The sequence below is a fragment of the Notamacropus eugenii genome, chromosome 1, assembly GCF_028372415.1.
Source record: "Notamacropus eugenii isolate mMacEug1 chromosome 1, mMacEug1.pri_v2, whole genome shotgun sequence".
Classification (NCBI taxonomy): Eukaryota; Metazoa; Chordata; class Mammalia; order Diprotodontia; family Macropodidae; genus Notamacropus; species Notamacropus eugenii.
Window position 1 is genome coordinate 491,179,936 of NC_092872.1, and position 25,102 is coordinate 491,205,037.

The 25,102-nt window shown below is 41.5% G+C and overlaps 1 protein-coding gene across 3 annotated transcripts in view; it reads right to left on the reverse strand.

Annotated features, from left to right (window-relative positions):
* Positions 1 to 25,102, reverse strand: part of KCNT1 (potassium sodium-activated channel subfamily T member 1) — a 215,864-nt gene that overhangs the window by 107,300 nt on the left and 83,462 nt on the right. Inside the window, exon 1 of one of the 3 annotated variants that reach the window (XM_072632998.1) lies at positions 19,602 to 19,875. The exons of the other annotated variants lie outside the window; for them this stretch is intronic. Within the exon in view, the coding sequence (XP_072489099.1) occupies positions 19,602 to 19,828 (227 nt within the window). The 5' untranslated portion in view covers positions 19,829 to 19,875. Of the gene's footprint in view, positions 1 to 19,601; positions 19,876 to 25,102 lie in introns of those variants that run through there. 3 annotated transcript variants of the gene reach the window in all.

The window sequence follows — 25,102 nt, forward strand, 5'->3', positions numbered from 1 at the left end:
GGAGAGAGGTTGGAATGGAGAGCTGTTAAGACTCCCTTTAGATCTATGACCCCAGCGTAGGAAAGGGAGATTAATTAGTCTACTGAGGGTTAATGGAAGATGAATTGTCTCTTCTGTTGTTGTGCTTACCAAGCAATTTTCTTATCCGTAATTTGGTCTCCTGCTCCCCAGGAGGGAGGGCCCTGCACAGAGAAGTTCTGGTTTTTCTGCCAGATATATTTCCCCTGGTAAATTAATAAAATTGGCGTCTGGTTTAGAAATCAGTTGCTTCTGAGTTTCATTAGGGTGAATTGCTTCCTACAGCCTGATCAAGTTTCTGAGCCTGCAGAGCTAAAGCCCAGCCCCTGGCTGGTACTGCCTGTACTAAGACGTATAGATATACCCAGTGAAGTCTGGCACACAACACCATGCTTACAGGTTCTCCTCTTCCTTCAAATGCAACAACCGGTAAGGGGGTTGGACAAGGTGACCTCTGAGATCCTATCTGCCAAAGTCTGAAGTTGGGGGTAGTGGTGGTACTAAATCCTAAATTTAAGAGCTAGAGGGGAAACTCGCTATTACTCTCTCATTTTACAGATGGAAAAACTGAGACTCAAGGAAATCCAGGGTCTTGCCCTTACTTTGGTGAGGTCAGGCCTTGCAACATGAGCTTTCTTGGCTTCCTTCCTTTGTTCTACAAGCCTCTACATCATCACTCTTTTCTCCTCTTCCTGTCTTCTTTCTTGTGTCTTTAATCTCATTTTCTCTCATCCTCTAGGATATCACTTTACTAGCTATCCTGTCCCTTATGTATCTTCAGTATATTTCTAGAGACTGATTCTTTACTCTTTGCTAGGAAAAAAATAATCCCCAAACAAAACAAATAAATAATGCTCAGGTTTCTGCAATTGACCCTCTTAGTACACTCAGTTACTATTCTTTCTCCTCCCCTTCATTAAGAACTTCTTATTTCATCATTTCCTTAGTTCTCCCTTTCCACCCAAATCCTTTCAATCAGGCGTCCATCCCTACCATTCTACTGAGCCAGATGTTGTTAGAGTGAACAAAGACCTCTTAATTGACAAAGCCTCACCATCCTTGTCCACCCCCTCCTGAATACTCTGTTTTCTTTTAGCCTCAGAGACACCACTTTTCTGCTTCTGTTCCAACCTCTTGATCATTCTTTATCACCACTGGCTCCTCATCTTCTTTCCAGACCCTTTAAGGTTGTGTCTTGGGCCCTCTTCCCTCTTCTTTGCCTTTACCTTATCCCTTTGTGATTTCATTAACTAACACACTTTCAACTACCACCTCTATTCAGATGAATCCAGAATTTATATCTCTAGTCCGCTTCTGAGTGCCAGATCCATACTGTCAGATGCCTACTGGATCGTCTCCATCTGAAATTTCCACTGGCTCAACATTGGTGATTCCACTCAAACTCTACATCCCAAACTGAGCTCATGATTTTTCACCTTAAATCTATTTCTCCACCTAGGCGGCTCAGTGGATCAAGTACTGGGCTTAGAGTCAGGAAGACCAGAGTTCGGATCTGGACTCAGATACTTCCCAACTATGCAATTCTGGGCAAGTAACTTCACCTCAGTTTCCTCATCTATAAAATGGGGATAACAATAGCATCTCACTCCCAGAGCTGTTGTGAGGATCAAATGAAGTCATAATTATAAAGCACTTGGTACAGTGCTTTGGCACATATAAGCACTATGTGATGTTAACTATTATTATGGGGATCAAATGAGAAATAATTGTAAAGGGCTCAGCACAGTGCCTGGTGCATAGTAGATGCTGTGGAAATGTTACCTGCTGCTGCTGTTCCTCCTCTTTCTTCTTCTTCTTCTTCTTCTTCTTCTTCTTCTTCTTCTTCTTCTTCTTCTTTTTCTTCTTCTCCTCTTTTCCTCTCCTCCTCCTCCTCCTTCTCCTCTTTCTTCTTCACTATTTCTACATCTGATACCACAATTTCCAAAGTTCCCCATACTTGTAATTTTGGCCTTAGCTTTGACTATTCCCTGTCCTTTACTTCGCAAATCCTATTATTTGCCAGGTCATGCTTATTCCATCTCTAAAACTTGTTGCATGAATATCCTTGCTATACCCTCATTCCTTTTCAACCACTCTTTTTCAAGTCTTTATTGCTGGTCACCTGGGCTATTGCAATAGCTTTCTTATAGCCACCTCCACTCTTTATCTGCTCCAAAATAATCTTCAATCTGCTGCCAGAATAAGCTCTCTTAGGCACAAATCTAGTTATGTCACTTCTCTGCTCACAAATCTTCATGACTCCTTTTAATGCTGAGTAAGGTTCAAATTCCTGTGCTTATCATTCAATGCACAGCCAGACATCACCCAGTTTTTAGAGGTCTACATCATATTTTCCCCCTCCATCTCTTTCTTCCTTTTCTCCCTTCACAACTTTAATGGGCAAAGCTTTTCACTTCGCTCTTTGGCTCCCTGCCTTTGTTCAGCTGTTACCTTTGCCTGGAATGCCTTTTTGCCACCCCTTTACCAGTAAGTTAGTCAATAAACATTTATTAAGTGCCTACTGTGTGCCAGGCACCATACTAAGCACTGTGGATACAAAGAAAGGCAAAAACAATCCCTGCCCCTGAGGAGCTCACAGTCTAACGATGGAGACAACATGCAAACAACAACATACTAACAAGCTAAATACAGGACAAATGAGCAATAATCAACGGTGGGAAGACACTAGAATTAAGAGGGAATTTGGGGAATTCTTACCCATCCATACCTGAATTAAAAGCACACCTTCTCTGGCATGCCTTCCCCAATCCATTCCTTTTCCCTTCTCAACTGTTCCCCCTTCAGCCTCACATAATGCCTATTTTGTAACCCTCTAGTGCATTTAGTTTGTCACATTGTATTTAAAGCTGTGTTGGCATCTTGTTCTCCTAATAGATTATAAGATCTTTGAGGACAGTCTTATCTAAACTTTGTAGCTATGCCAGTGGTACTTCATCACGTCACTTGCTTGAGTATTTGAACCACATAATTGGCTATGTGTGAAGGTGCTCCCATACAAGTGGTGGTATGGTTGTTCAGATTCAGAAAACTGTGGGATGATTCTTACATGAGGCACTTAGGGCTATTACTGAGAGGTCACAGGATAAGTTCATTGGATCACTGATTTATAGCCAGAAGGGAACTCTGGAACCATCTAGTTTAGCCCTCTGATTATATAGATAAGAAAACTGAGGCCCAGGGGAGTTATATGACTTACCCAGGGTCATTCAGTTAATAAACACCAGAGGCAGGATTTTAACTCATATCCTTCAGTTCTAGAGTCAGTTTCTTTGCACAATAAATGAGCTGTGGCCATGGAGGTAAAGCATGAGAGCAGTCCACAAAGCCCTGAGGATGACCATGTTGGAAGCACTTAGGCAGAAAAGTGTTGGTTGGATATGCAGCCCTAATTGTGAGGGAGAACATGAAAGTAAAACTAGACATGGGAAGGCCACGCTGGCTTGACTTTGACTGAATCAGACAAGAATCTCCAGTCTGGGTCCAGAATGATATAGCTGACAATCCCCAAAGCATTTCTCTCTGCCTATCCACAGTCACAGATCCATGGAATCAGGTTTATGCAATCTTGCATAAGACCTCGGAGTTGATTAAAGAAGGAAAACCGAAGTTAAAAACTTAACTCTGGCTTCGTAGTAGACCTTACTTAACCGTGTCCTTTCTCCTTAGTTCCTCAGGATGGACCTTTTTCCTCCCTCTTCCTCTCTTCAGAAAGGGAAAGATACTGGGCTATTGGAGTAAGATTTTTGAACTATTTCACCTGGCCAGGAGGCATAACAAGATGACAAAGTCCCTCTAAAACTGGTCATGGATCCTGTAAAATATACACTGTAGCCCTCATGTTGGTCTGTTTCCAGTGGCCAGAGAACAGCTTTTTCAATTTTCACATGTTTTCAAGGGAGGTACTTGAGAGGGGACTTACTGTGATAGAGAAGAATCCAGACTGAAATCTTCCACATGTACCCTAAGGACAGAGTAAACACATCAAAACAGAAGACAAATGGACACATCTTACTGGCCTCCTCTGAAAGAGATTGCCAGGGAAAGTCAGACAAAAAGATGTGAGATTACAGAAATGAAAAACTAACACATACTCACAAAAACCCCAGTTCTACACTGGTTAGTGCCAAAGAGCCAGTTGATGCCATCTTCAGTTTCCAGATAGACACTCCCTTGAACCCAGCCCCAAATCTGTCTTTGTAGAGGCTTTTAGGGCCAGCTTTGGAAATGGAGATAAGAGGTTCATATCTTTTGGCTAAAATTGGATAAATCTGACGTTCTGATCTATGTTTTGCATCTCAATGAAAAATAAGTCCCACTCCCACCTTACATATTACAAGATACAGCATACACTTATTTTCTTCCTCTTCCTATCAGCTATGACATCTAGCCATGAGACTTCTGAGCTAGAGGGAAATACTCTACAGTAGCTATAGTCAGTTTGAGAAAGTTAAAGGGATACTTAAGGGAGCAGAGACATACTGAGTAACCTGTAGCAGAGATCTTTAATTCCTAGGGGGGCTTCATGAAGATTCTAGGAAAGAAAGGACTTCTAATTCCAGCATGACAGGAGTAATGAATAGCTTTGGCCATATGCATTCCCTCAACATCATTGTATTCTATGTATGTATCCACTTTCTCTTGGGATTCTTTATCAGTGGGAGAATTTATAGGAGGCACGTTTTGAAGCTACATATCTAACATATATTATGTCACATCTTAGTAAATGCCTTTGCTGAGAGCTAATTCTATTTATTCCCCCACTGCTAATGGGAAACATACTGTTAGTAGCTCATAGACTACTGTATCCTCACTCTAGTAGGGAGAGACAACTGCAAGGTACACATAGAACCTGTCATAGGCACCCCTCTGGACATCTAAACAGAAAATTTGTAAGTTCAATTTGGGAGGAGTAGCTCAGAGGATGACAGCAGATATAGTAGAGGCTTTGGTTACCATGTGTATTTGCACCATCAATCACTCATGACAAGTGAAAAGAATTCTGAATTTTTGAATTATAGGACCTAGATTTGACTCTCAGCCCTGATATATACATCTACATAAATCACTTCCCCACTTAGGGTCTCAGTGTAGAATGAAATGGTGGAATTAAATGATCTTTAAAATCACTTCCATTTCTAAATCCCATGACCCTATGACATTGCCTGTATGTAGACTAGCTGTATGACTAAAGAAGGAAAAGGCTGATTGTGAGTTCCATGACAGAAGGGGCTGTCTTTTGCCTCTTTTCATATCCCCAGAACTTAGCACACTGTTGATACATAGGAGCCCAATGAATGTTTATTGAATGAATGAAAGAGGGGAGAAGCTTCATGAAGTCTCAGTCTCATTCTCTTTGGGAAGAACTCCCCATCCAAATCTTGCTGGCCAGGATTATTACCACAGAACCACAGAACGACAGAATATACTTAGAGACCACCTCATTGAACTCCTTCATTTTACAAAAGAGGACAATGAGATACAGAAGTCATTTTTCCTTCACCATATAATTAATCAGTGGAAGATGCAGGATCATAAATGAAGCCTTCTGACTTTTTGGGAAGAGTAGAGCACTGGATTGGGTGGGAGCCAAGAAACAGGGGTTCAAGTCCTGAGACTTCTGTATGATCTTGAACAAGTCCTCTCAATATGATAAAAAAAAAATTAGAGAATTATAGAATGTTGGAGCTGGAAAGTATGTTAGAGATGATCTAGTCCAGGAGTGGGGAACTTGCGGCCTTGAGACCACATGTGGCCTTCTAGGTCCTCAAGTGTGACCCTTTGACTGAATCCAAACAAATTTTCTGTGAAGTTTGATTCCAAAGGGCTGTACTTGAGGACCTAGAGGGCCGCAGGTTCTCCACCCCTGATCTAGTCTAACTTCATTTTACAAAGGAGGAAACTGAGGTTTACAGAAGTGAAACAACTTAAGTGTTGGAGCCAGGACTTCAACCTAGATCTCTGAAAATCAAATTCAGTGGCCTTTCCATTATATTTCATTTCTAGGGTCTCATTTTCCCTATCTAAAAATTAAGGGGATAGCCTATATAGCATTTCCACTTCTCTGCCTATGATCCTATGATTAAGGCTCTGTCATATTTATTTCAAAGTAAACAGATGAAGAGAGACAAAAGGGGGTGTCTCACCGTCCTGAGTTTAAGACAAATTCAGACCAGTCTCTTTCACTTTTCTCTTTTTCTTACTGGACTGCAATCACTGAAACCCCATGACATCCTCAAATGAAAAAGAACACTCCATTATCTTCATCAGTCTCAACTAAGGCAGGAGAATGGCCTCAGGCAAAAATCTTTCTTGGCAAAGATCAAAACAGAAGATTTTTGCTGTTGTGTCTTCTCAGTGTTTCAGACTATACTATAAACAGAACAATCCATGCCTCCGGAGCCTTGGTTAATTGAAGTTTTACTATAAGTAAATTATGTATACAACACTATATTCTTTGTAGGTTAAAATCAACTTCGACCAACATTTGTTAAGTATCTGCTATGTGGAAGACACCACTCCAGGGCTGTGTTACAAAGACAAAAAAAAGAAGGCATTCCTTGCCTTCAAAGAACTTCTATTTTAGGGAGAGAATAATAGTAATAATAATAACCACCACAAGGAGCATTTATACAGCGCTTTAAGGTGCGCAACGTGTTTTACAAATATCATCTCGTTTTATCTTTACAACGACTCTGGGAGGAGTAGATGCTATTCTACCAGTTTTACAGATGAGGAAACAGAGAAACAGAAGGTAAGTGACTAGCCTAAGGTCCCACAGTCCAACGAGCCTGAGCCTGGATTTGAATACTAATAAATAGGGCTGGAGTCATGCAAAACTTAAAGGAGAACACCTTAGCTGATGTTTGGAGGAAGGAAAGGATTCTGAGAGGCAGAGAAAAGGAGAGAGTATATTACAAGCTTAGAGGAAGGAGATGGAATACTGAGTTCATAAAATAGATAATAGTTCAGTTTTCCTGACATATGGTCTATGAAGGGGGGTAATATGAAACAAAGCTGGAAAGGTAGGTTGAGGCTACAACACAGTGTAGTTTGTATTTTATTCTAGTGGCAATAGGGAGGCACTGAAGGTGTTCGAGCACTGAAGTGTCATAGACTGACCTGTGTCTTGAGAAGATAATTTTGATAGTAGTGTGAAGGATGGATTGGAGATGGAAGAGACTGGAAGCAGGGAGACTAATGAAGAGGTCAAGAGAGAGGATCTAAACTCAGGTGGGGGCTGGATGGGTAGAAACACTAAAGATGTTTGGAGGTAGGTTCTGAAGACATGCGTATAGAACTAGAAGAGATCCTGTGAGTCATCTAATTTGACCTTTCTGTTTTATAAATGAGGAAATAAGGTCCATGGTCACAGAGGCTGTAGCAGTAACCCTGGCCTGCTGACTCCAAGTCCAGTGGTCTTTCTATTACCCATACTGCCTCTCTCTAATAAGATTTAGTAGTTCACTGGATATGGGATGGGAGAATGAAGGGTTAAGGAGAACTCTCGAACTACAGGGAGCATGGTAGTGTCCTGAAAGAAAGTGGGAAATTTAGAAGAGAAGTAGTTTTAGTGGAGGAGATGATGAGTTCTGTTTTGGACATATGGCATTTGAAATGTCAGTGGGATGTTAAGGTGAAAATGTCCAGCAGGCATTTTGTAATGGGGATTTGAACTTCAGGAAAGAGATTACTGCAGATAGATAGATTTGAGAGTCATCTTCCTAGAAGTGACAGTAGAAACCATGGGAACTGGTAAGATTACCAACGGACACTGTGAGGAGAGAGAGAGAAGAGAGGCCCATAGACAGAGTCCTAGGGGGAACTTAGGAGGTGGCACAGAAGTCAGCAAAGGGGACAGGTAGGTAGAGAAGCAGGACCGAGAGTAACAGGGCTAAGGCACCAAGGCCTCTAGAGATACTATCCAGGAGGAGGGGGGGTTGACATCACTGAAAGATGCAGAAAGATCAGGAATAATGCAAACTGGGAAAAGCTCACTGGACTCAGCAGGTGAGAGAAGACTTGGAGCTTCTGAGTGAACAACAGGCAGCCTTAGGTTTGGAAAGATAAGCCCCAAAGCGTGGAAAAGCAAGGAGGAGCTGATAAGGCAGGGCTGCCAGTGAGATGTCTGACAAGACCTGCACTGGTTCCTCACAACAGCCTTGAGTGATGAGAAAGTGAGGCCCAGGAAGGGCGAAGGAACTTCTCCTGGGCTATTATTTCCACGCTCCTCTTTCATTTTTGACATGCAGTTATCCCTGCCCCTCTCCATATTCCCCAGAAAGCTAAATGACTGATGGAAAAGCCAACTCCATTGTTCTCCAAGGTTGTTCTGGGCTTCCATGAAGAAGGCTCAGTCTTGGGGGCTTCTCAAAAATGTTTCTCTTTGCTCATTTTGCTCCCAACCAAGTTTCCCTGGGGATTTCAGAATATAATGTTGAGGTTTTGGGTAAAAGGGCCTCAGCTCCCAGGAATGCACTCAAGCGAACAATATATAGGACAATCTATTTTGCTCTACAGGAAAAGCATTAGGGGAAGAGAAGGGAATACATTTTTCTATAGTGCCTAATAGGTGCCAGGAACTTCTTACAAATGTTATCTCATTTGATCTCATTAAGGACTCCCAGCCCATAAACAATGCAGAAAAACACAAAACATATAGGAAACAGTAATTATCAAGATATTCTCCTTCCCTCCAGGCAGTTCCATTCTCCCCCTCAGGCCTCTAGCCTCATAGTTCTACCTAGAGGGTTTGTATGCCCCTTGGAATGGAAGGGAATGGGTCTTCTTATTTCTGTTATTTATGCTGAAGTTGGAGAGAATATTAAATGTCTCTACAGAAGGTAACACCCATGACACTATGTTCTGAGTCGTGAAGGTAACCAGTATGTAGTAACTAGTCACTACCCAGCTTCCCTCCTGTTCTCTCCCTCTGCCAAACCCAGCAGGGTTTCCAACTTCACAGTCATGCTTCCTGGGTTCCTGCCTACTTGAGTGGGTGAAGCTTAGCATCAGACACTGGCATTAGTCAGTGTCACCAGGCAAGACTAGGAAATCCCAAGTTAACTTATACAGGAGACACTCTTGCCCTTTAGTATCAGAGGCTTTTCTGCACAAGTATAAGAACATAAGACCCCAAGATCATAGATTTGGAGTTGGAAGGGGAGTTTAGAAGCCATCTAGTTCAGTTTTTTCAGATCTGCTCCCTGACTTTCCTATGAGCTTTCCTATGTTACTATGAGCTCTGGGATATCTGAGCTGGTCACTGATTCGGTTTTGCCTTCTGACTTCCCTGCAAGACTGTTGGAATCAAAGTAAGACATTGATTCTCACTAGTGCAGAGTGAGAAGAAGCTGAAGGACAAAGGTTACCACCTCTACATGGTGAAGATTTGGTTGTCTTTTTTTCCTTCTTCCTCTAACAACCCAAATTGCCATATTTATCTCTCTTCCTCCCCTACATACATAAAACATGGAAACAGACCATTAAAGTTGGGAATGAGGGAGCTGATTCAACCATTTATGGACTTGATATCCAAGGAGGATTCTCTTTCTGATCAATCATCAGAAGAGAATGTAGTTTGAATTGTGTCTCCTTCATTTGGGATGGCCTGCTGTGAATCATCCCAACTCTCTGTGCTGTTACCCCTTGTCCACAATTGTGAGTGTCCTAGATAGGGTTAGAGACTGCTTCTTCATTCATAAAAGGAAGAGGAGGTTGGACTAGATCAGTGTTTCTAAAACAAATTGAGGCACAGAACATTTTTAGGATGAGAATACATTGATTGTTCAGTTGTTTCTGTCTCTTCATGAACCTATTTGGGGTTTTCTTGGCAAAGATACTGGAGTGGCATGTCATTTCCTTCTCACTGTACAGATGAGGAAACTGAGGCAAACAAGTTTGTGACTTGTCACACAGCCAGTAAGTGTCTAACATCGGATTTGAACACTAGTCCAAGGCCAGTACTCTATCCTCTGCAGTACCTGGCTGCCCTGTAAAATATATTGCTAGAACCCATAAATACTAACCATTGTGGGTGATGTGGAAAACCTCCAGAATAAAGGTAGGGCAGTTCAATTTCAGATTAGGAAGAAGAAATCAAGTCTATTTTCATTCTGAAAGGCTGTTTGTTGTATAGTAATAAGTATTTTTGAAATATAAATAAGTTAGAGGGTTAGTTTGTTTGCCTACGCTTATGCGTTGCAAGGAATTTTCTTTCCCCTAGTGGCAGGGATGAGTGAGAGAAGTAAGATTTCTGTAAGTTAAAAAGATCAATTAAAAATAGGGAGGTTGAGGCTCCTACAGAGGTGGAATGTTGCTCATACTTTCAGATGAGGTCACTGTATTGTTAGTTACAGGAGACCTTTTGTAGAATGGAGTAATCTGCAAATGTTTGTAATATAAAAAGAATAACTCTATAAAACTTAAATAAGTTATAGGGGACAATACTGCTAGTATCATAATATTCCATAGAATCCATACTGACACTGGGCCCATCACCAGCCTTATTTAGGAGGACGTCTGAGAAACAGAGTCTGAGATGCTATGAAACTGCTTTTTAGCTTTGACTTTCTGTTCCTTTACCATTCCCTATGACAGCCCTTTACATATCTGATGGCTGCGATGACAATCTCTTCCTTTTTTGAAGTCTTCTCCATCTAACAGCTTGAAAATGCTGTTGACATGTATTTGATTAAATGTGAAATTCATTTAACCTCAAAAGGAAATGTTCGCTCTTGGGAAGTAAGTTTTGCACCATGAGAAGTGAAATCACACAAACAGAAGATAAATGTTAGGGTTCTAAATTCACACAATATCTTATCATGCCCTCTTTGTAGTTAATGATAAACAAATATTGATGGAAATTATTTCTGATCAAAATTTGAAGTAAAGGAGAATAAGAAACTTGCAATAGCAAGTACAAAAGACTTAATAAGAGAGGGAGACTTGGAGTCTGGAGACCTAGTTTTGAATGTGACCCTTCCTACCTGTAGGATCATGGAAGAATCACTTAACCCAAAGGCATGCTGGTAAATTTTTAATCATTGGCTGGGGGGAGGAGATACATATAACACACTTTTAACTTTAATTTTCACTATTAATATTTTTTTCTATCACTTTCTTAAGTTTAGACAATCAACAAAACAATATATCAAGCCCTGATTTATAACATTTGCCATTTCCAAAGTTCATACTAGGGGAGGCTAGGTGGCACAGTGAATAGAGCTCTAGGCCTGGAATCAGGAAGACCTGAGTTCAAATCCAGCCTCAGACATTTACTAGCTGTGTGACCTTGGGCAAATTACATACTCCTCTTTGCCTCAGTTTCCTCATCTGTAAAATCAACTGGAGAAGGAAATGGTAAACCACTCTAGTATCTTTGCCAAAAAAGAAAAAAAGATTCCAAATGGGCTCACAGAGAGTCACATGACTAATCAATGATGCTTATGTAGAAAATTTAACAACTGTTTCTCTTGAGCCTGGATGAACTGGCTTCAGCAAAACCTTAAATTAACCCCTGTGGGTCTTATTTTCCTCCTTTGTAAAGAGAGAATAGTAGATGCACAACTTACCTCACAGGGTTGCACAATGGACCCTGTAAAACCCTGAATGGTTAGAGAAAAGTATGAATTCTTATTATGTTTGCTAAGTGCAAATTCAAATAAAGACTTTTTTGAAGTCTAAAAAATGTTTCTCTCTTTTATTTTCATACATGACTCAAGACTTCTTCCTTCAGAAGGTGTGTTTGGGTTAATCAGAACTACACATGAACTCAATGTAGCAATCATGTCTTTGTCACTACTAGACAGTAAATCTACAGTTCTCTCAATTCCTGGTTCAACTTTAGCTTAGAATGTCCCAGCTGGAATCAATGTTAGAGAGTATCTAATCCCTTCAAGTTGCCAATGAGAAATGAAATAATTTTTCTCTAATGGCACAGCTAGTTAGCGGCAAAGTCAGGGATCATAGATTATAGGTTGACAGCTGGACAGGTCCTTAGTAGCTATCTTGTTCAGCCCTCTCTTTTTTGAGATAAAGTAATTGATATTGAGAGAAGTTAAGTGATTTGCCTGAGGTCATACAGATAGGACATGTTTGAATGAGGTAGCAGAAACTAGAACCCACATATTCCATGTACTCAAAAATCCAAATCTAGTGTTCTTTCCACAGTACCACATTGCCTTTTCACCTAAAACCCATGATTCTGGGTTCCTAGTCCAGGGTTCTTCCCATTGGACCAAATTGTCCTTGTCTCATAGAAATGGGGATCTATGATATAGGGACAATGGGGGAAGGGTCAGAAGCTGAGGGTAGCCATATCTCATGTAGAAACTGTTATGTTTTTTATCCTCAGAGATGGAAGGAAAAAAGTAAACACAAGATAATCTCAGGTGCTGAGCACAGACTTGGCATACAGGCTGTCTCAGGAAATATGTAGAGATTGATATGCAGAATTACGTCTCAGGGAATAAAAGCAAGTGAGAACATACCTTAGTAAGCAGTATCCTAAAACAAGAAATTTCAGAGAAAGAGAGAGCAACATGGAGTTAAATGACTTCTCTCTCTCTTTCCCTCTTCCTTCCTCTCTCTTTCTCTCCTTCTTCCTCCCTCTCTCTTTCTCTCCCCTATGGGTGAATGACTCCAGCCTGCAACCTAACTGCTCATAGCTTTTATCAGCCTCCACATTAACCTCTTGCCACATTCATCTTTGAGAAGGCAACTTTCAAAGTACACAGACAAAGTGCTTGGTGGTTCTATAAACACTGCCAGGCTCTCCCCTCACCCAGCTCTCCCTTTCTTCACAAATGCCATAGCTGTAGTCATAGTAGTGTGGGATGGAAAGGGCACTTTTTGAAGGAGAAGAAAGCCCTACCTTCTTCCTGGTCAGATTAAAACAACTGTCTAGAAGAGAGACTTGTTTGCAATCCATTTTTAGTGAAGGTCTTGAACTCTGCTGACCCCCAGTCCTGTTCATCCTTCCAAATTGGATTCTGCCCCAACCAACTCTATGGTACTACCCATGTGGACTTGTCTTTCTTGTTAGAATGTGAAATATCTAGTCACAAAATTATTTGTAATCCCTACTGTGGAGCTGTGAAAAGTCAGGGGCCTCAGATTCCCCATCTATAAAGTAACGTGATTGAACCAAGTTCAAAGGATCATAGATTTAGAGTTCGAAAGGACTTAAGAGATCATCTCATCTAATTCCCATGACTTTAAATATGAGGAAACTGAGAGCCAGAGATGTGATATGACTATCTAAAGGGAACACAGGTATTAAGCAGAAGAGTTGGGATGTTAACCTAGATCTTCTTGCTCCAAATCTGGTACCATATGGTCCTTTAGCTCTGCCTAATTCTGTGATTCAATGAGATGAATGATACTAATGTTCTTTTGCTAGCATAAATTATGATGTCTTAGGGGAATGATCAAGGATGACCTCTTGAGACTAGAATGGGGAGATATGCTGTATGATAATAATCCCTCACATCTGTATACTGACATACTTTTTGAAGTGAGATAGATAATATTGAGGTCACCTCCAACTCCAACTTCTGTGATTCTGAGATATTCGTGAAAAAATTTAATCTGAACAATTTAATGATATAGTAGGGTAGGTATTAATATCCCCATTTTATAGATGTAGAAGCTACAGTCATGAGTCATGTGACTTGCCCATGTTCACAAGGTGATTCTGCGGCATAGCCAGAACTAGATTCCAAGGGACTCGGTGCTCTTCTCATGGCATCATGCTCAGTCTGCTGGTCAGTGACAGACTCTAATAATAAGAGTGAACCTTTATACTTAGATGGAGAGTTAGAACTTTTATAGCCCATTCATGTACGTTTATTTCACTTGGTGCTCACAACAGCCCCGAGAGGGAGGTAGGCAGGTTATCCTTATCCCCATTTGACAGATGAGTCTCCAAGAGGTTATTTACCCAGAGTCACATAGTTAGTAGCAGAGACTTAGATGTCCAGTTTCCTATCTATGACTCTTTCCATTATGCCAGGCTGACTGAGAAAACCTTATTAACCATGGCGCATAAAGTAGATATTGAAGAGTGGCCTTCCTACTTGACGCTCAGCAGATGGCTGGTAGTAGCTCATCTTTTCCAGGGCCAGACCAACTGAGTGCAGAACAGGAAGCTGTTACACGTAACCACTGAATAGGTCCCAAGGTTCTAGTGGCCCCAAATATTAGCCTTCCAAAGTGTTATCACTTTTTTCTCTCTCTCATATGTGACCTTTTGGAATTCCCACAATAAGTTTCACTACGAATTAGGCAGCACAAGAAAGAGATAGTTCTTGATCTCTATTTGGTTGGGGAGAGAAGATTCACGTAGGAAGACTGACCTTTTCCTTCTCACATATAAGCTCCTTGAAGTCAATGAGTATGTCTTATTTCAAAGTTTTGTAATAACAACAGCAATAGTATTTGAAGACATGCAAAATAATTTACAAATGTCTCATTTGTAAGATCTAGAAAAGTTCCATTTACACATTGGAGTTTAATAAATGCTGGAATTAAATTAAGTAGAAAACGATAGTGGACATTTATGAATTAATGTGTGTCTGATGAGATAGTAAATATAGTGAAGAGCCAAAGAGCTTTGAATTTTTTGTCCAGGATCTGCCTCTAATAGATTATATGTCCTTGGGCAAGTAATTTTTTCTTTTCTTAAACCTTAATTTTTCCATATGTAAAAGGAGGGCAATCCCTCAAATTCCTTCTAGCGGTAACATACTTTGAACCTCAATGATGTAAGTTCAGAGGAGGATCATTGTGGCCTTTGGGGTAGTCAGGGAGGGCTTTAGGAGACTTGACTCTAGGGGACCAGCACATGTATCAGCCCACTATTGTTAGAATTATTTACCTTTGAGACTGATAATTTCACCACATATCTCTCTGTCTCTGTGAACTCAATGCCCAAACTCTAGAGAGGGTCATATATTATATCCAAATGAAGACTCCACAGAATTCAGGTATTTTGGGTTTTGCAGCAATTTACAGGAAGAGAAATGTGTTCCTCTCCAGTTCCCCGGGCTATCTGGTTTCCCCAGAACATCTCAAAATTCTAGGCAGCAGCTAGCCATGCGAAGTTTCTCGTTGGAGCAGCTATGAAGCTGAGCCTGAGGTCTGCCCTGACTACAGAGGCCATCTGGAACTTAGCAGGGCTGAGGCAGCAGCTACTTATACAGAAGGCACATACAATGTCAGGAAGCCAGTCTTTCATCTCTGGAATTATCCCCACATACAGGTGAGGCATTTGGGTGGGACACAGGCTCCCTGTTTTCACTCTGTCTGCCTATACTATCTTTCTTTCATGCCCAGATGTTTTCCAGATCAGACTTCCCTGCCATGACTCTTCCATCCTGCCCTCCCCCCATACCCCCACATGCTTTTAGACTCTCCTTCCTAACTTTTCTTCATGACACCACTTTCCTTGGCCAAAAACCTCCAATGATTTGCCCATTGTATCATTTAAATTACTTAGTCTGCCACTTCATTACCGTCACTCCCCCCGACAACACTTCCTTATATCCAATCTCAATTCCCCGTTCCTTCCCTCTAACAAATGCTTTCTATTCCAGAGAAGCTGGTCTCCCTCTTCCTCATCCCCCCACTCCCTATGCTAAGCTCATTCCTGCCTTTATATCTTTGCTCTTCATTTATTCTGTCAGCATGGAATGCCCTCCTCCTTTCTAATAAATTTCTAATTCTTTCTAATTTCTTTCCAATAATAATAATATAATAATATATTATAATATATAATAATAAAATCCTACCCCCATCTATTAAAACCCAGCTTAAACTCCGCATCCTCTGGAAAACCCACCCCAGGCGATGTGGAATTAGAACCAACCAAATCCCTGACAGCATAGTCTCAATTTAGTTCCATTCAATAAACATTTATTAAGTACTGTTATAGGCAAGGTAGCATACTAAGCAATGGGGATGCAAATATGAAAAACAACTTCTTTCCCCACTCTCAGGCGGTTTATAATCTAATAGTATTCTGTAATGCAAAAGATTCCTGTTTCCCCTACTTAACAAAAACTTCTTTAGGCCTAGGACTGTTTTTCCTTTTCAATTCTCCCCATCTATAAAGGCAGCATGACTAGGAGACAGCATGCAGGTCTTTGAGTCGGGAATACCTGAGGTCAAATCCCACCTCTGACATTTACTTCCTGGGTGACCTGGGGCAAGTCATTTAACCCCTATTTGCCTTTGGCATCTCCCTTAGGATTTATTGACTGAGTCAGGGACTTACTGTTATCAGTAAGTTGGTGGAAAGACTTTTCACACCAAGAGTTGACATAGTGAATTAATTCAGACATCTTTTGCATATTCTCAAAGCTACATTAACGTTCTTCCTCCATTGTGGCATGCAGGTGATCCTGGGTTCACCATAACTATGTTTGTATGGCAGCCCAAGCTGATCCTGGAGAAGTTTGAGTACAGGACTGGCCACTTACTGAGCTTGTCATCTGAGGAACTTTTATAAGATAGAGAAGTACAGAGACATTCACCACCAGGATGGTCACCAGGCAATGTTTTTGACTATAGCAAATCACTGAACTTAAATCTGTGTCAGTAGGGGGAGTATCCACATTTATGGAATCACAGACACAGAACCTAGGCACTTAAAAAAAGTATCACTGCCTGCCTCAGTTTCCCTATCTGTCAAATGTGGGTAACAATAACACCAACCTCCCAGGGCTGTTGTGAGGATCAAATGAGATTACAAAGTACTTTGCAACCTTAAAGCACTATATAATGCTAATTATTATTGTTATCATTATTACTCATTAAAAGAGAAAACAACCTCCACCCTCATAGAATTGAAAGTCTTCTTAGGGAGATAAGACTCTTAAATACAGGGTCATGATCACATTCTGATGGACATTGTCCCATCTGGAAATACTGGGGACTTAACTGAAGCATATTCTTTCCAAGTTTTATATGCCCTAGAACTATTTCTGTGGATCCTTTAATATAAAATTCATGCACAGGCATAAATAAGAAAGCACCACTAGGTATTCAAATAAAGGGCCAGATGGTAAGCTATGGGAGTTAAGGAAACAGAATAAAAAGTAGTTCCCTTGAGAGGTGAGATTGGTGCCGACATGGCAAGTTCTCCTTTGGCCCTGCAGCCTGCTTCCTCTATCACTGCACTGGGGAGAAGTCCTTGGAATCTCCAAAATGGCCCTGACAGTGGTGGTGGTAGTGGAGAAGCAATAGGAATTTATGTAGACCTTAGTATGTGCTGGCACTGTGCTAAGCACTTTACAAGCGCTCATCTCATCTCTACAGAAGTATAACCATAGGAACTGAATTACTCTCATTCCTACGGCACTTAACATTTTAAAAAGTGATTTCTTCACAACACCCCTATGAAAGAAATGATGATATTGCTAGAAAAGTGTCAGAACCAGGATTCAAACCCAAGTCTCCTTCTAGGCCATTGCCTGTTCCACCTTATCCTGCTGCAGGGAATTTGATTTCAGTGCTTCTGAAGGTCTTTGAGTTTCTGCATGGCAATATGAGAAGCCCATTTCATCCATGAAGTGGCATTCAAAGAATGAAATCCAAGAATCTGGGTAGGGACAGGATGTTTGAGAAGGAAATTCTGCCTTTACTACTGACCATCTACTGTTTGACCCAGGGCCAATTACTTAGCTTCTCTGAGTCTGTGTCATTTTATCTGCCCAACAGGAACATAATTTCTTCCATGTCCTCCCTCTCTGGGCAGCTGTGAGGATCAAATGAGATAGTGGATGAAAGAACACTTTGAGAAGAGAGTCACAATGTAATACAAAGGGACATTAGGATCATATAGGTTGGGAAAGGGAGGCCAGCAGGATACTCTGGTTTGCTACACTCCTTCAGTGATACCATCTGTTCTGGGCATAAATTGGCTTCCTGGCCTCTGTGGGAGAGGTAGTAATGAATATCCATCCTTCTCTCCAACCTATAGAGCTGTGAAAGGTCATTGGCCTCCTTCCTGAGTGGGGTTTGGATCAGTCTTTGCATCCAGAGATGGTCTGATCCCCATGCCATCTTCCTGATGTGTCTGTGCTGGTGGCCCAGCAGGAGAGGTAGAGAACAAGGAGACTGCAGAATTTATATGAAGGAGGCAGTAAAGTGCCCAGAAGAGCACCCATGGATGAGAACCAGGAAATCTGGGTTCTAGTACCCATCTACTGTATAATCTTGAGCAATTCATCTTGATTCATGGCCTCAGTTTCCTCATCTGTAAAATGGTAATAACTGTCCCTGACTTGCCTATTACTCCCAAAGGAGTACCAAGTAAGAAAATAGATTTGAAAGTGATTTATAAACTGCATAACATCTTATAAATTATAAAATTGTACAAGTGTTCCTCACAATGCAGTTGTGACTTCTAGGGAGATACTGGGCTATGAAAGAGTTTAGGAAATCTGAAAGGATTCTGGGGAGGCAGGGGCCGCATCCTCCTGCAAAGCTGACCGTTCTTGTAGATTGCTTTGCTGCTCCCTTTGGCAGCTCCTTCCCCCCTCCCCCTAACATCCTCAGTCTGTCACATGTGCTCAGTGCTAGCTACAGGCACCCATTCAGGCTGGAGCCAACTCCTAACCTGCCCTGGGCCACTTCCTCAGACACTTCCCCCAAGAGTTAAGCACCTACTGGCCTTTCAAGCAATGCAATGCAGTGAAAGCCACTTCTGCTTTCTCAACCTCAGTTCCTTCATCTGTAAAATCTGCATCACAATTCCTGCACTACCTTTCTCCCTGGGCCATTGTCAGGACCAAGCCACAGAATGGATGTAAGTGGAAGCATTCAAATAAACAACTGTTATTATCATGAGAGGTGTCTAGGTATTGCTCCAAGGGATTTAGTAACAACCTAGTCTGTAAAAAGGGACCTAAAGCAGATAGAGAAAAGGCTAGTCCAACCTCCTCCCCACCTGCAAACCCCCTTTGAGTCTTCCTGGAAGGTAAGGAAGAGTTAACTTCCTTTCCCCATCCCCAGAGTGATTGCCTGGCATCCTCCATGCAAAAGCTTCTTCCCACGGTGACTAATTTGCATGGGATGGGCTAGTACCAGCCCCCAAAGCCCCATGCTCCTCTGGCACTGGGAGATGGGTGGGTGGGTGGGAGGGAAGCTAGAATCCCAGAAGTGGGGAGGAAGGTGGCCCTAAAAGCCCAGGGAAGGACAATAAGAAGTGTATTCTCTGCAGCCTCCACTGCACCTGCCCATGGCAATCTCCTTTTCCCCTCTCCCAGATGCTTCCTTCAGGTGGGGCACTAGGTTTATCTGTGTGAGAAGGCAATGATGAAATGGCATAGCCCCTTCTAGTGGGTCTCCTCAGGGGATGGTTCTGTCCCATCTTTCCCCAACATTAGCTTAAAGCACCCCCTGACAAATCAGTCTTTACAGCACCTGGCTCTTACGCTGCACCGTGGAGGATTTTCATTCCCCCTGGGCTTCTACCAGAGAGGACCCCCTTCCTTCCTCCCACCTGCTGGGCTTTCTGGCCTCCCTCAGCCCCTCCAGCCCAACTACCCACTCAGCAATACCTCTGGCCGATGTCACTGCCCTGGGAACCCATCCTGTGGGCTGGCAGCAGGGGGCTGACCCCGTAGGGTTCTTCTCCGGGGGTGGCTGCTTGGCTAGTCTTGCTCTCTGATGGGGAATTCTTCAGCTTCGATCGCGCCATCCTGCCTGGCTCTTTCGTCCCTCCCCAACTCTCCTGCGGAAGGAGGGGCACTGCTGCGTGCAGCTCAGGGCTGCTGGTGCATACCATCCTGTAACTAGCTCCCCTCCCTTCATTCTGCCAGACAGTGGAACAGCCCTGCCTATCCCTGGGGGGTACTTCCAGAAGGGAGGGAGGGATGGAGGGAAAATCCAAAGATGCTCTATGATGAGTATGAAATGGCAGAATATCCTCCCCTGAAGCATCCCTTTTTTCATGGAAATCAGAGACCTGTTTTTTCTAGGGCTGTCCTCAGATGACTCCATGGTGAACATTTCTTTCCCATAGTGCACAATTAAGGATAGGATCACAGCGTTGTAGGATTGTAGATGTAGAAGTTACCTGGGAAATCATTGTAAAATACCTTTTACAGATAAGGAAGCTGAGGCCCAGAGTGGCAAAGTGATTTCCTTGTTCAAGATCACAAAGATAGTGGAATCTGAGGGTGCTGGTGATTATGCAGTCTTAGAATCCACCCCCTGTATGATTGTCCCCACCCCAGGTCTAGCTCTTGGTGAGAATACAAGACTCCTGAGATTAAGATAAATTAAGGTAAATTTAGAATTTGAGCCACAAAATCACAGACTATCAAACTTAGGATACCAATGATCATGTACCCTAATATCCTTATTTTACACACAGGGAAACTGAATCCTGGAGAGCTGAGGTCCTATGCCTAAGATCATATAGCTGGTTAACTGAGGAGTTGAGACAAGAACTCAGATCTCTGAGATTAGAAAGTCAGTACGCTTTCCCTTAAACCAAGCTGTTTTAAGGATCTGAGAGTGCATGATACATCTAAGCTATGTCTCCAAGAGTGTAGAAGGGCTACACTGAACCACTGACACTCTCTCGCCTAGACCCCCTTGACATGAACATCATTTGTGAAATAAATAGGGTCTGAAAGGACTGAGACGAGGCATGGCATAGTGGTAATTTACTGGATCTTTAATCAAAAAGCTCTGGATTCAAGTCTTGCCTCTGACACTTCTTAGTTATGTGTCCATGAATAAGTCACTTTATCTCTGTTAGTCTCATTTTCCTCATCTATAAAACAGGGATAGATAATGATGCCTTACAGAACCTACCTCACAGGGCTGGTAAGAGGATCAAAGGAGATAATGTATGTTGAGTGCTTGGCAAACTTTAAATACTATATACTTATCAGCTTTCTTAGAGTTCAGACCGTGTGTAGGATTAGGGGGTTCAATTTGAACAACAGAATTAGAGACCATTTAGGAGGTTGCTAGGTGATGCAGTGGTTAAAGTACTGGGCTTGCAGATAGGAAGATTTGAGTTCAAATCCAGCCTCAGAAACTTACTAGCTGTGTGACCTTGAACAAGTCACTTAACCACTATTTGCCTCAGTTTCCTCAACTGTAAAATAGAGATAATAACAGCACCTATCTCACAAGATCGTTGTGAGGAACAAATGAGGTGATGTTTGTAAAATGTGCTAGTACAGGAGCCATATAAACGTTCTTCATCCTCTCATTTGACCGAGGTGGCAACTGAGATTCAGAAGGAGGATGTGTGCTGCTCAGTGTCACGAAAGGAACCTACTACAGCTGTGATCCTAGTTCAGTTGTTATAGCTCCAAACTTTTTCTCCTACCCCATTTGCCCTGGGTCAGAATTCACTCTAGGATGAGGGATGGAAGGCAGAGGTAAGTGAAGGTAAATCCTATGACTGATTTTTCATGAATAATGGACTCTAAGAAAAAAAGGAATTAATGACAATATCTTTTGTTATAATTCACATTTAGTTTCATACCTCCTCTTCTTCCTGTTCTGTTTCTCTGTTCTTTTTCCCCCCCACATTCCTGAGAACATCAGACACATCTTCAGTGGTGGTGAACATTAACAGACCTCCAGCTGTGTAAAGGTTTAGGGCCCTATAAGTATGACTCAACCCCACAATCTGTGAACAGGGAGCAGCTTCTCTTTAGTCTAAGAGGGATGGAATTATTCCACCCATTAGACTGTATTTATTCACATTTCCCCAGAAAATGGCCCTTCAAACCACTAGTCTTAAATATTAGCAACTACTAAAAGCAGAATCTTCTTTAGTCCTCTCTCCTAGTCACTTTTCTTGTCAAAGAGAGTCACTGCTAACATCAATTCATTTATGTAATTCATTCATTAAAAAGAAAATGTGTTTAGCACAGTAACTAGCATATAGTAGGTTCCTAATAAAAGTTTGTTGTTTGACCCAATTAATTTTATAAATATGTATTAAGCACTATGCTAGATGAAGAGCCACAAAGTTTATGACATGGTGTCTGACCTTATGGAACTTATACATACAGTTCAATAGGGGGAATACTACAAAAAGACAAATAACTATAATATCCAATATGATATGAAAATTGTATTCTAAATGCAAGGGAGATGTAGGTGCATAACAGTGAAAGGGACAAGAGCACAATTGGTGGAGGAGTAGGGCATCTGGGGACTGACTATTAATGGAGTAGGTGTCATTAAAGTACTAGGTGCTGAAGTGGACAGAGCACCAGGCCTGAAGGCAGAAAGAAAAGTTCAAATCCTTCCTCAGACATTTAATGGTTGTATGACCCAGGACAAATCACTTAACCACTGTCTGCCTCAATTTCCTCATCTATAAAATGGGGACAATGATAGATAACACCTACCCCCAAGATGTGTTGTGAGGATAAAATGCAATGCTATTTGAAAGGAGCCTTGCAAACTTCAAAGCTTACAAATAAGCTCAAAGTTTATAAACACATGATTGATTGATTGATGATGATGATGGTCATAACCAAAGAAGGACAAAGCATCGAAGTACATGGGACAGGTGGCATTTAAGTTGAGTTTTAAAGTTCATAGTCCTTCTATTCAATATTTATTAAGCAAAGAAACAAAGAAGAATCAGACATGGAGGAGATTACAATTTAACAAGGTGTGTAAAACATACAGAAAGAGAAGGGTAGTACAAAGCAGAGTGATAAGTGCACGAGAGGTATCAACAAGGTGTTAGAAGTATATATAGAAGGGTAATTGGTGTTGGTTGGAAAGATCTGGGAAGACTCAGGCTTTCAAGTGTAGGTGAAACTTGGATGGGTGGAGGGCACTCCTGACACAATAGAAAAGCACAAGGGTGTTTGGGGAAGTATTTCTCTAGAATCCAGCATACAATAAGTGTGAGGTAGGGTATAAGGTTCGAAGGGTAGGCAGGAGCTAGGATAAATGCCAGGTCAAGGATTTAAGGAGACAAGCTTTTACAACATCCTGTACAATTCCTGGCAGAGAGTAGTATTTAACGTAATGCATTGTCAAAGCTATGAAAACCTGAGAGTTTGAGAACTTGTTCAGGTACAGGAGTAGCTCAGGATTACATAGGAAAGCCTCTCATTCTTGTGGCTAGAAATCTCCTGGAATAGTCCTATTCCTTCTCCTGCCTCACTGAGTGGATAGGTGACTATGCTCAAATTGTTCTTTGTAAAATAAATATAAGAAGGGATATGCAGAAAACAGGCATGGGAGGGTACAGATCCTGGGACTCCCCACAGTGTGGCAGAAAGACCACTGCACTAGGAGTAGGAGAACTGAGTTCAAGTCCTAGCTATGTGAGACTGAAAAGTCATTCAACATCCCTTAGCTTTAGCCTTCTCACCTGTAAAATGATGGGGCTGGTCTAAACCAGAGGTGTCAAACATGCAGCCCAAGCTCCTAAATGTAGACAATCCAGATTAAAATATAATTGGGAAATATTTAACAAAATAAAAACAACATAGATAATATTACACTTAAAAACTAAGTCAATATAAGTCCCACAGGGATCTTAATGTTTGGATTAATGGCCCCATTTCTATTTGAGTTTGACATCACTGGTCTAGATCAGGAGTTCTTTACCTGGGACTTATTTAACATACACACACATACATATACATATATGTATGTATATATACAGATATATACATATATATTCATGCATTTTAATAATATTTGAATAAAATTGGTTTCCTTAGTATATATTTTATTTTATGCATTTAAAAATTTAAAAATATTATTCTTAAAAGGAGTCCTTTCATGAACAATGGACTCTAAGAAAAAAGAAGTTAATAACAATGACTTTTGTTACAATTCAGATTCAGTTTCACAACCCCTCCTCCTCTTGTTCTGCTTCTCTGGTTCTTTTCCTCCCACTTCCCTGGGAACATCAGACACACCTTCAATGATGGTGAATTTTGACAGAACCCCAGTTGCGTTTTAGGTAAGCATCACCATTTCACCAGACTGTCTGAGGGGTCCAGAATACAAAAAAGGCTAACCCCTAGTTTCAATGAACTAGGGCTCCTTCCATTTCTGATATACTATGATAGTGTGTGTGTGTGTGTGTGTGTGTGCGCGTGTGTGCCTGATAAACCCCTGATATCAACTAATTTTCTTGTGTTTTGACCTCTCCTGAAGGGGTGCTCAGGAAAAAATTAAATCCCGCTTGTCAATTCCAGTGAGACAGTGGATAGAGCACTGGGTCTGGAATAAAGAGTGCAAATTCTGTCTTAGAAACCACTAATTGTGTGACTCTGGGCAAATGACTTAATCTGTATTTGGCCTCAGTTTCCTCAACTGTAAAATGAGGATAATAACAGTACTTACAGAATTTTGTGAGAATCAAATGAGTGCCCAACACACAGTAGGCACTTAATAAATGCTTATTTAAACTGAATTCAAATTTTGCCCCAGATATTTACTAGTTGTGTAATACTGAGCAAATCACAACCTCTGTCTGGTCTCAGTTTCCTCACTGTAAAATGGGGATAATAATAGCAGCAACCTCCTAGAATTTTGTGAGAATCAATTGAGTGCCTGGCACATAGTAGGCACTTAAGAAATACTTATTTCCCCTTCTGGCTGACCATGGTCTTCATGATCAAGGTTAGACCTGTCCAGGGACTCCCAGGAGTAGGCTTGTCCCAGGGTAGGCACTAACTAGCTCCCAGGTATTAATTTCTCCAGTATTTTCAAGTAAAAAGTTGACTCCTGGCTACAATGAATGGAAGTCCTGAAGTTAATGAGCATTGGATATGACAGGGCTATGCTATGTCTCTGTAGGACCTAGCCCAGTGCCAGATGGTTCTCCCTTTCCGGAGAGAGGGATGTGATTCGTAGCCCATAGCTGGCCAGTTGCTTCTGCTACTTTCCTGAAGCAAACAGCTCCCCAACTCAATGAAGGCACAATGACTGCTGGGTGAATTCTCAGCTGTGGCCACTGCCACCACTTCCTCATTCTTTATCCTTTTCATGGTCATTTATAATAATGATAACAACCACTACTACCTTCAATAATAACTCATATCTGTGC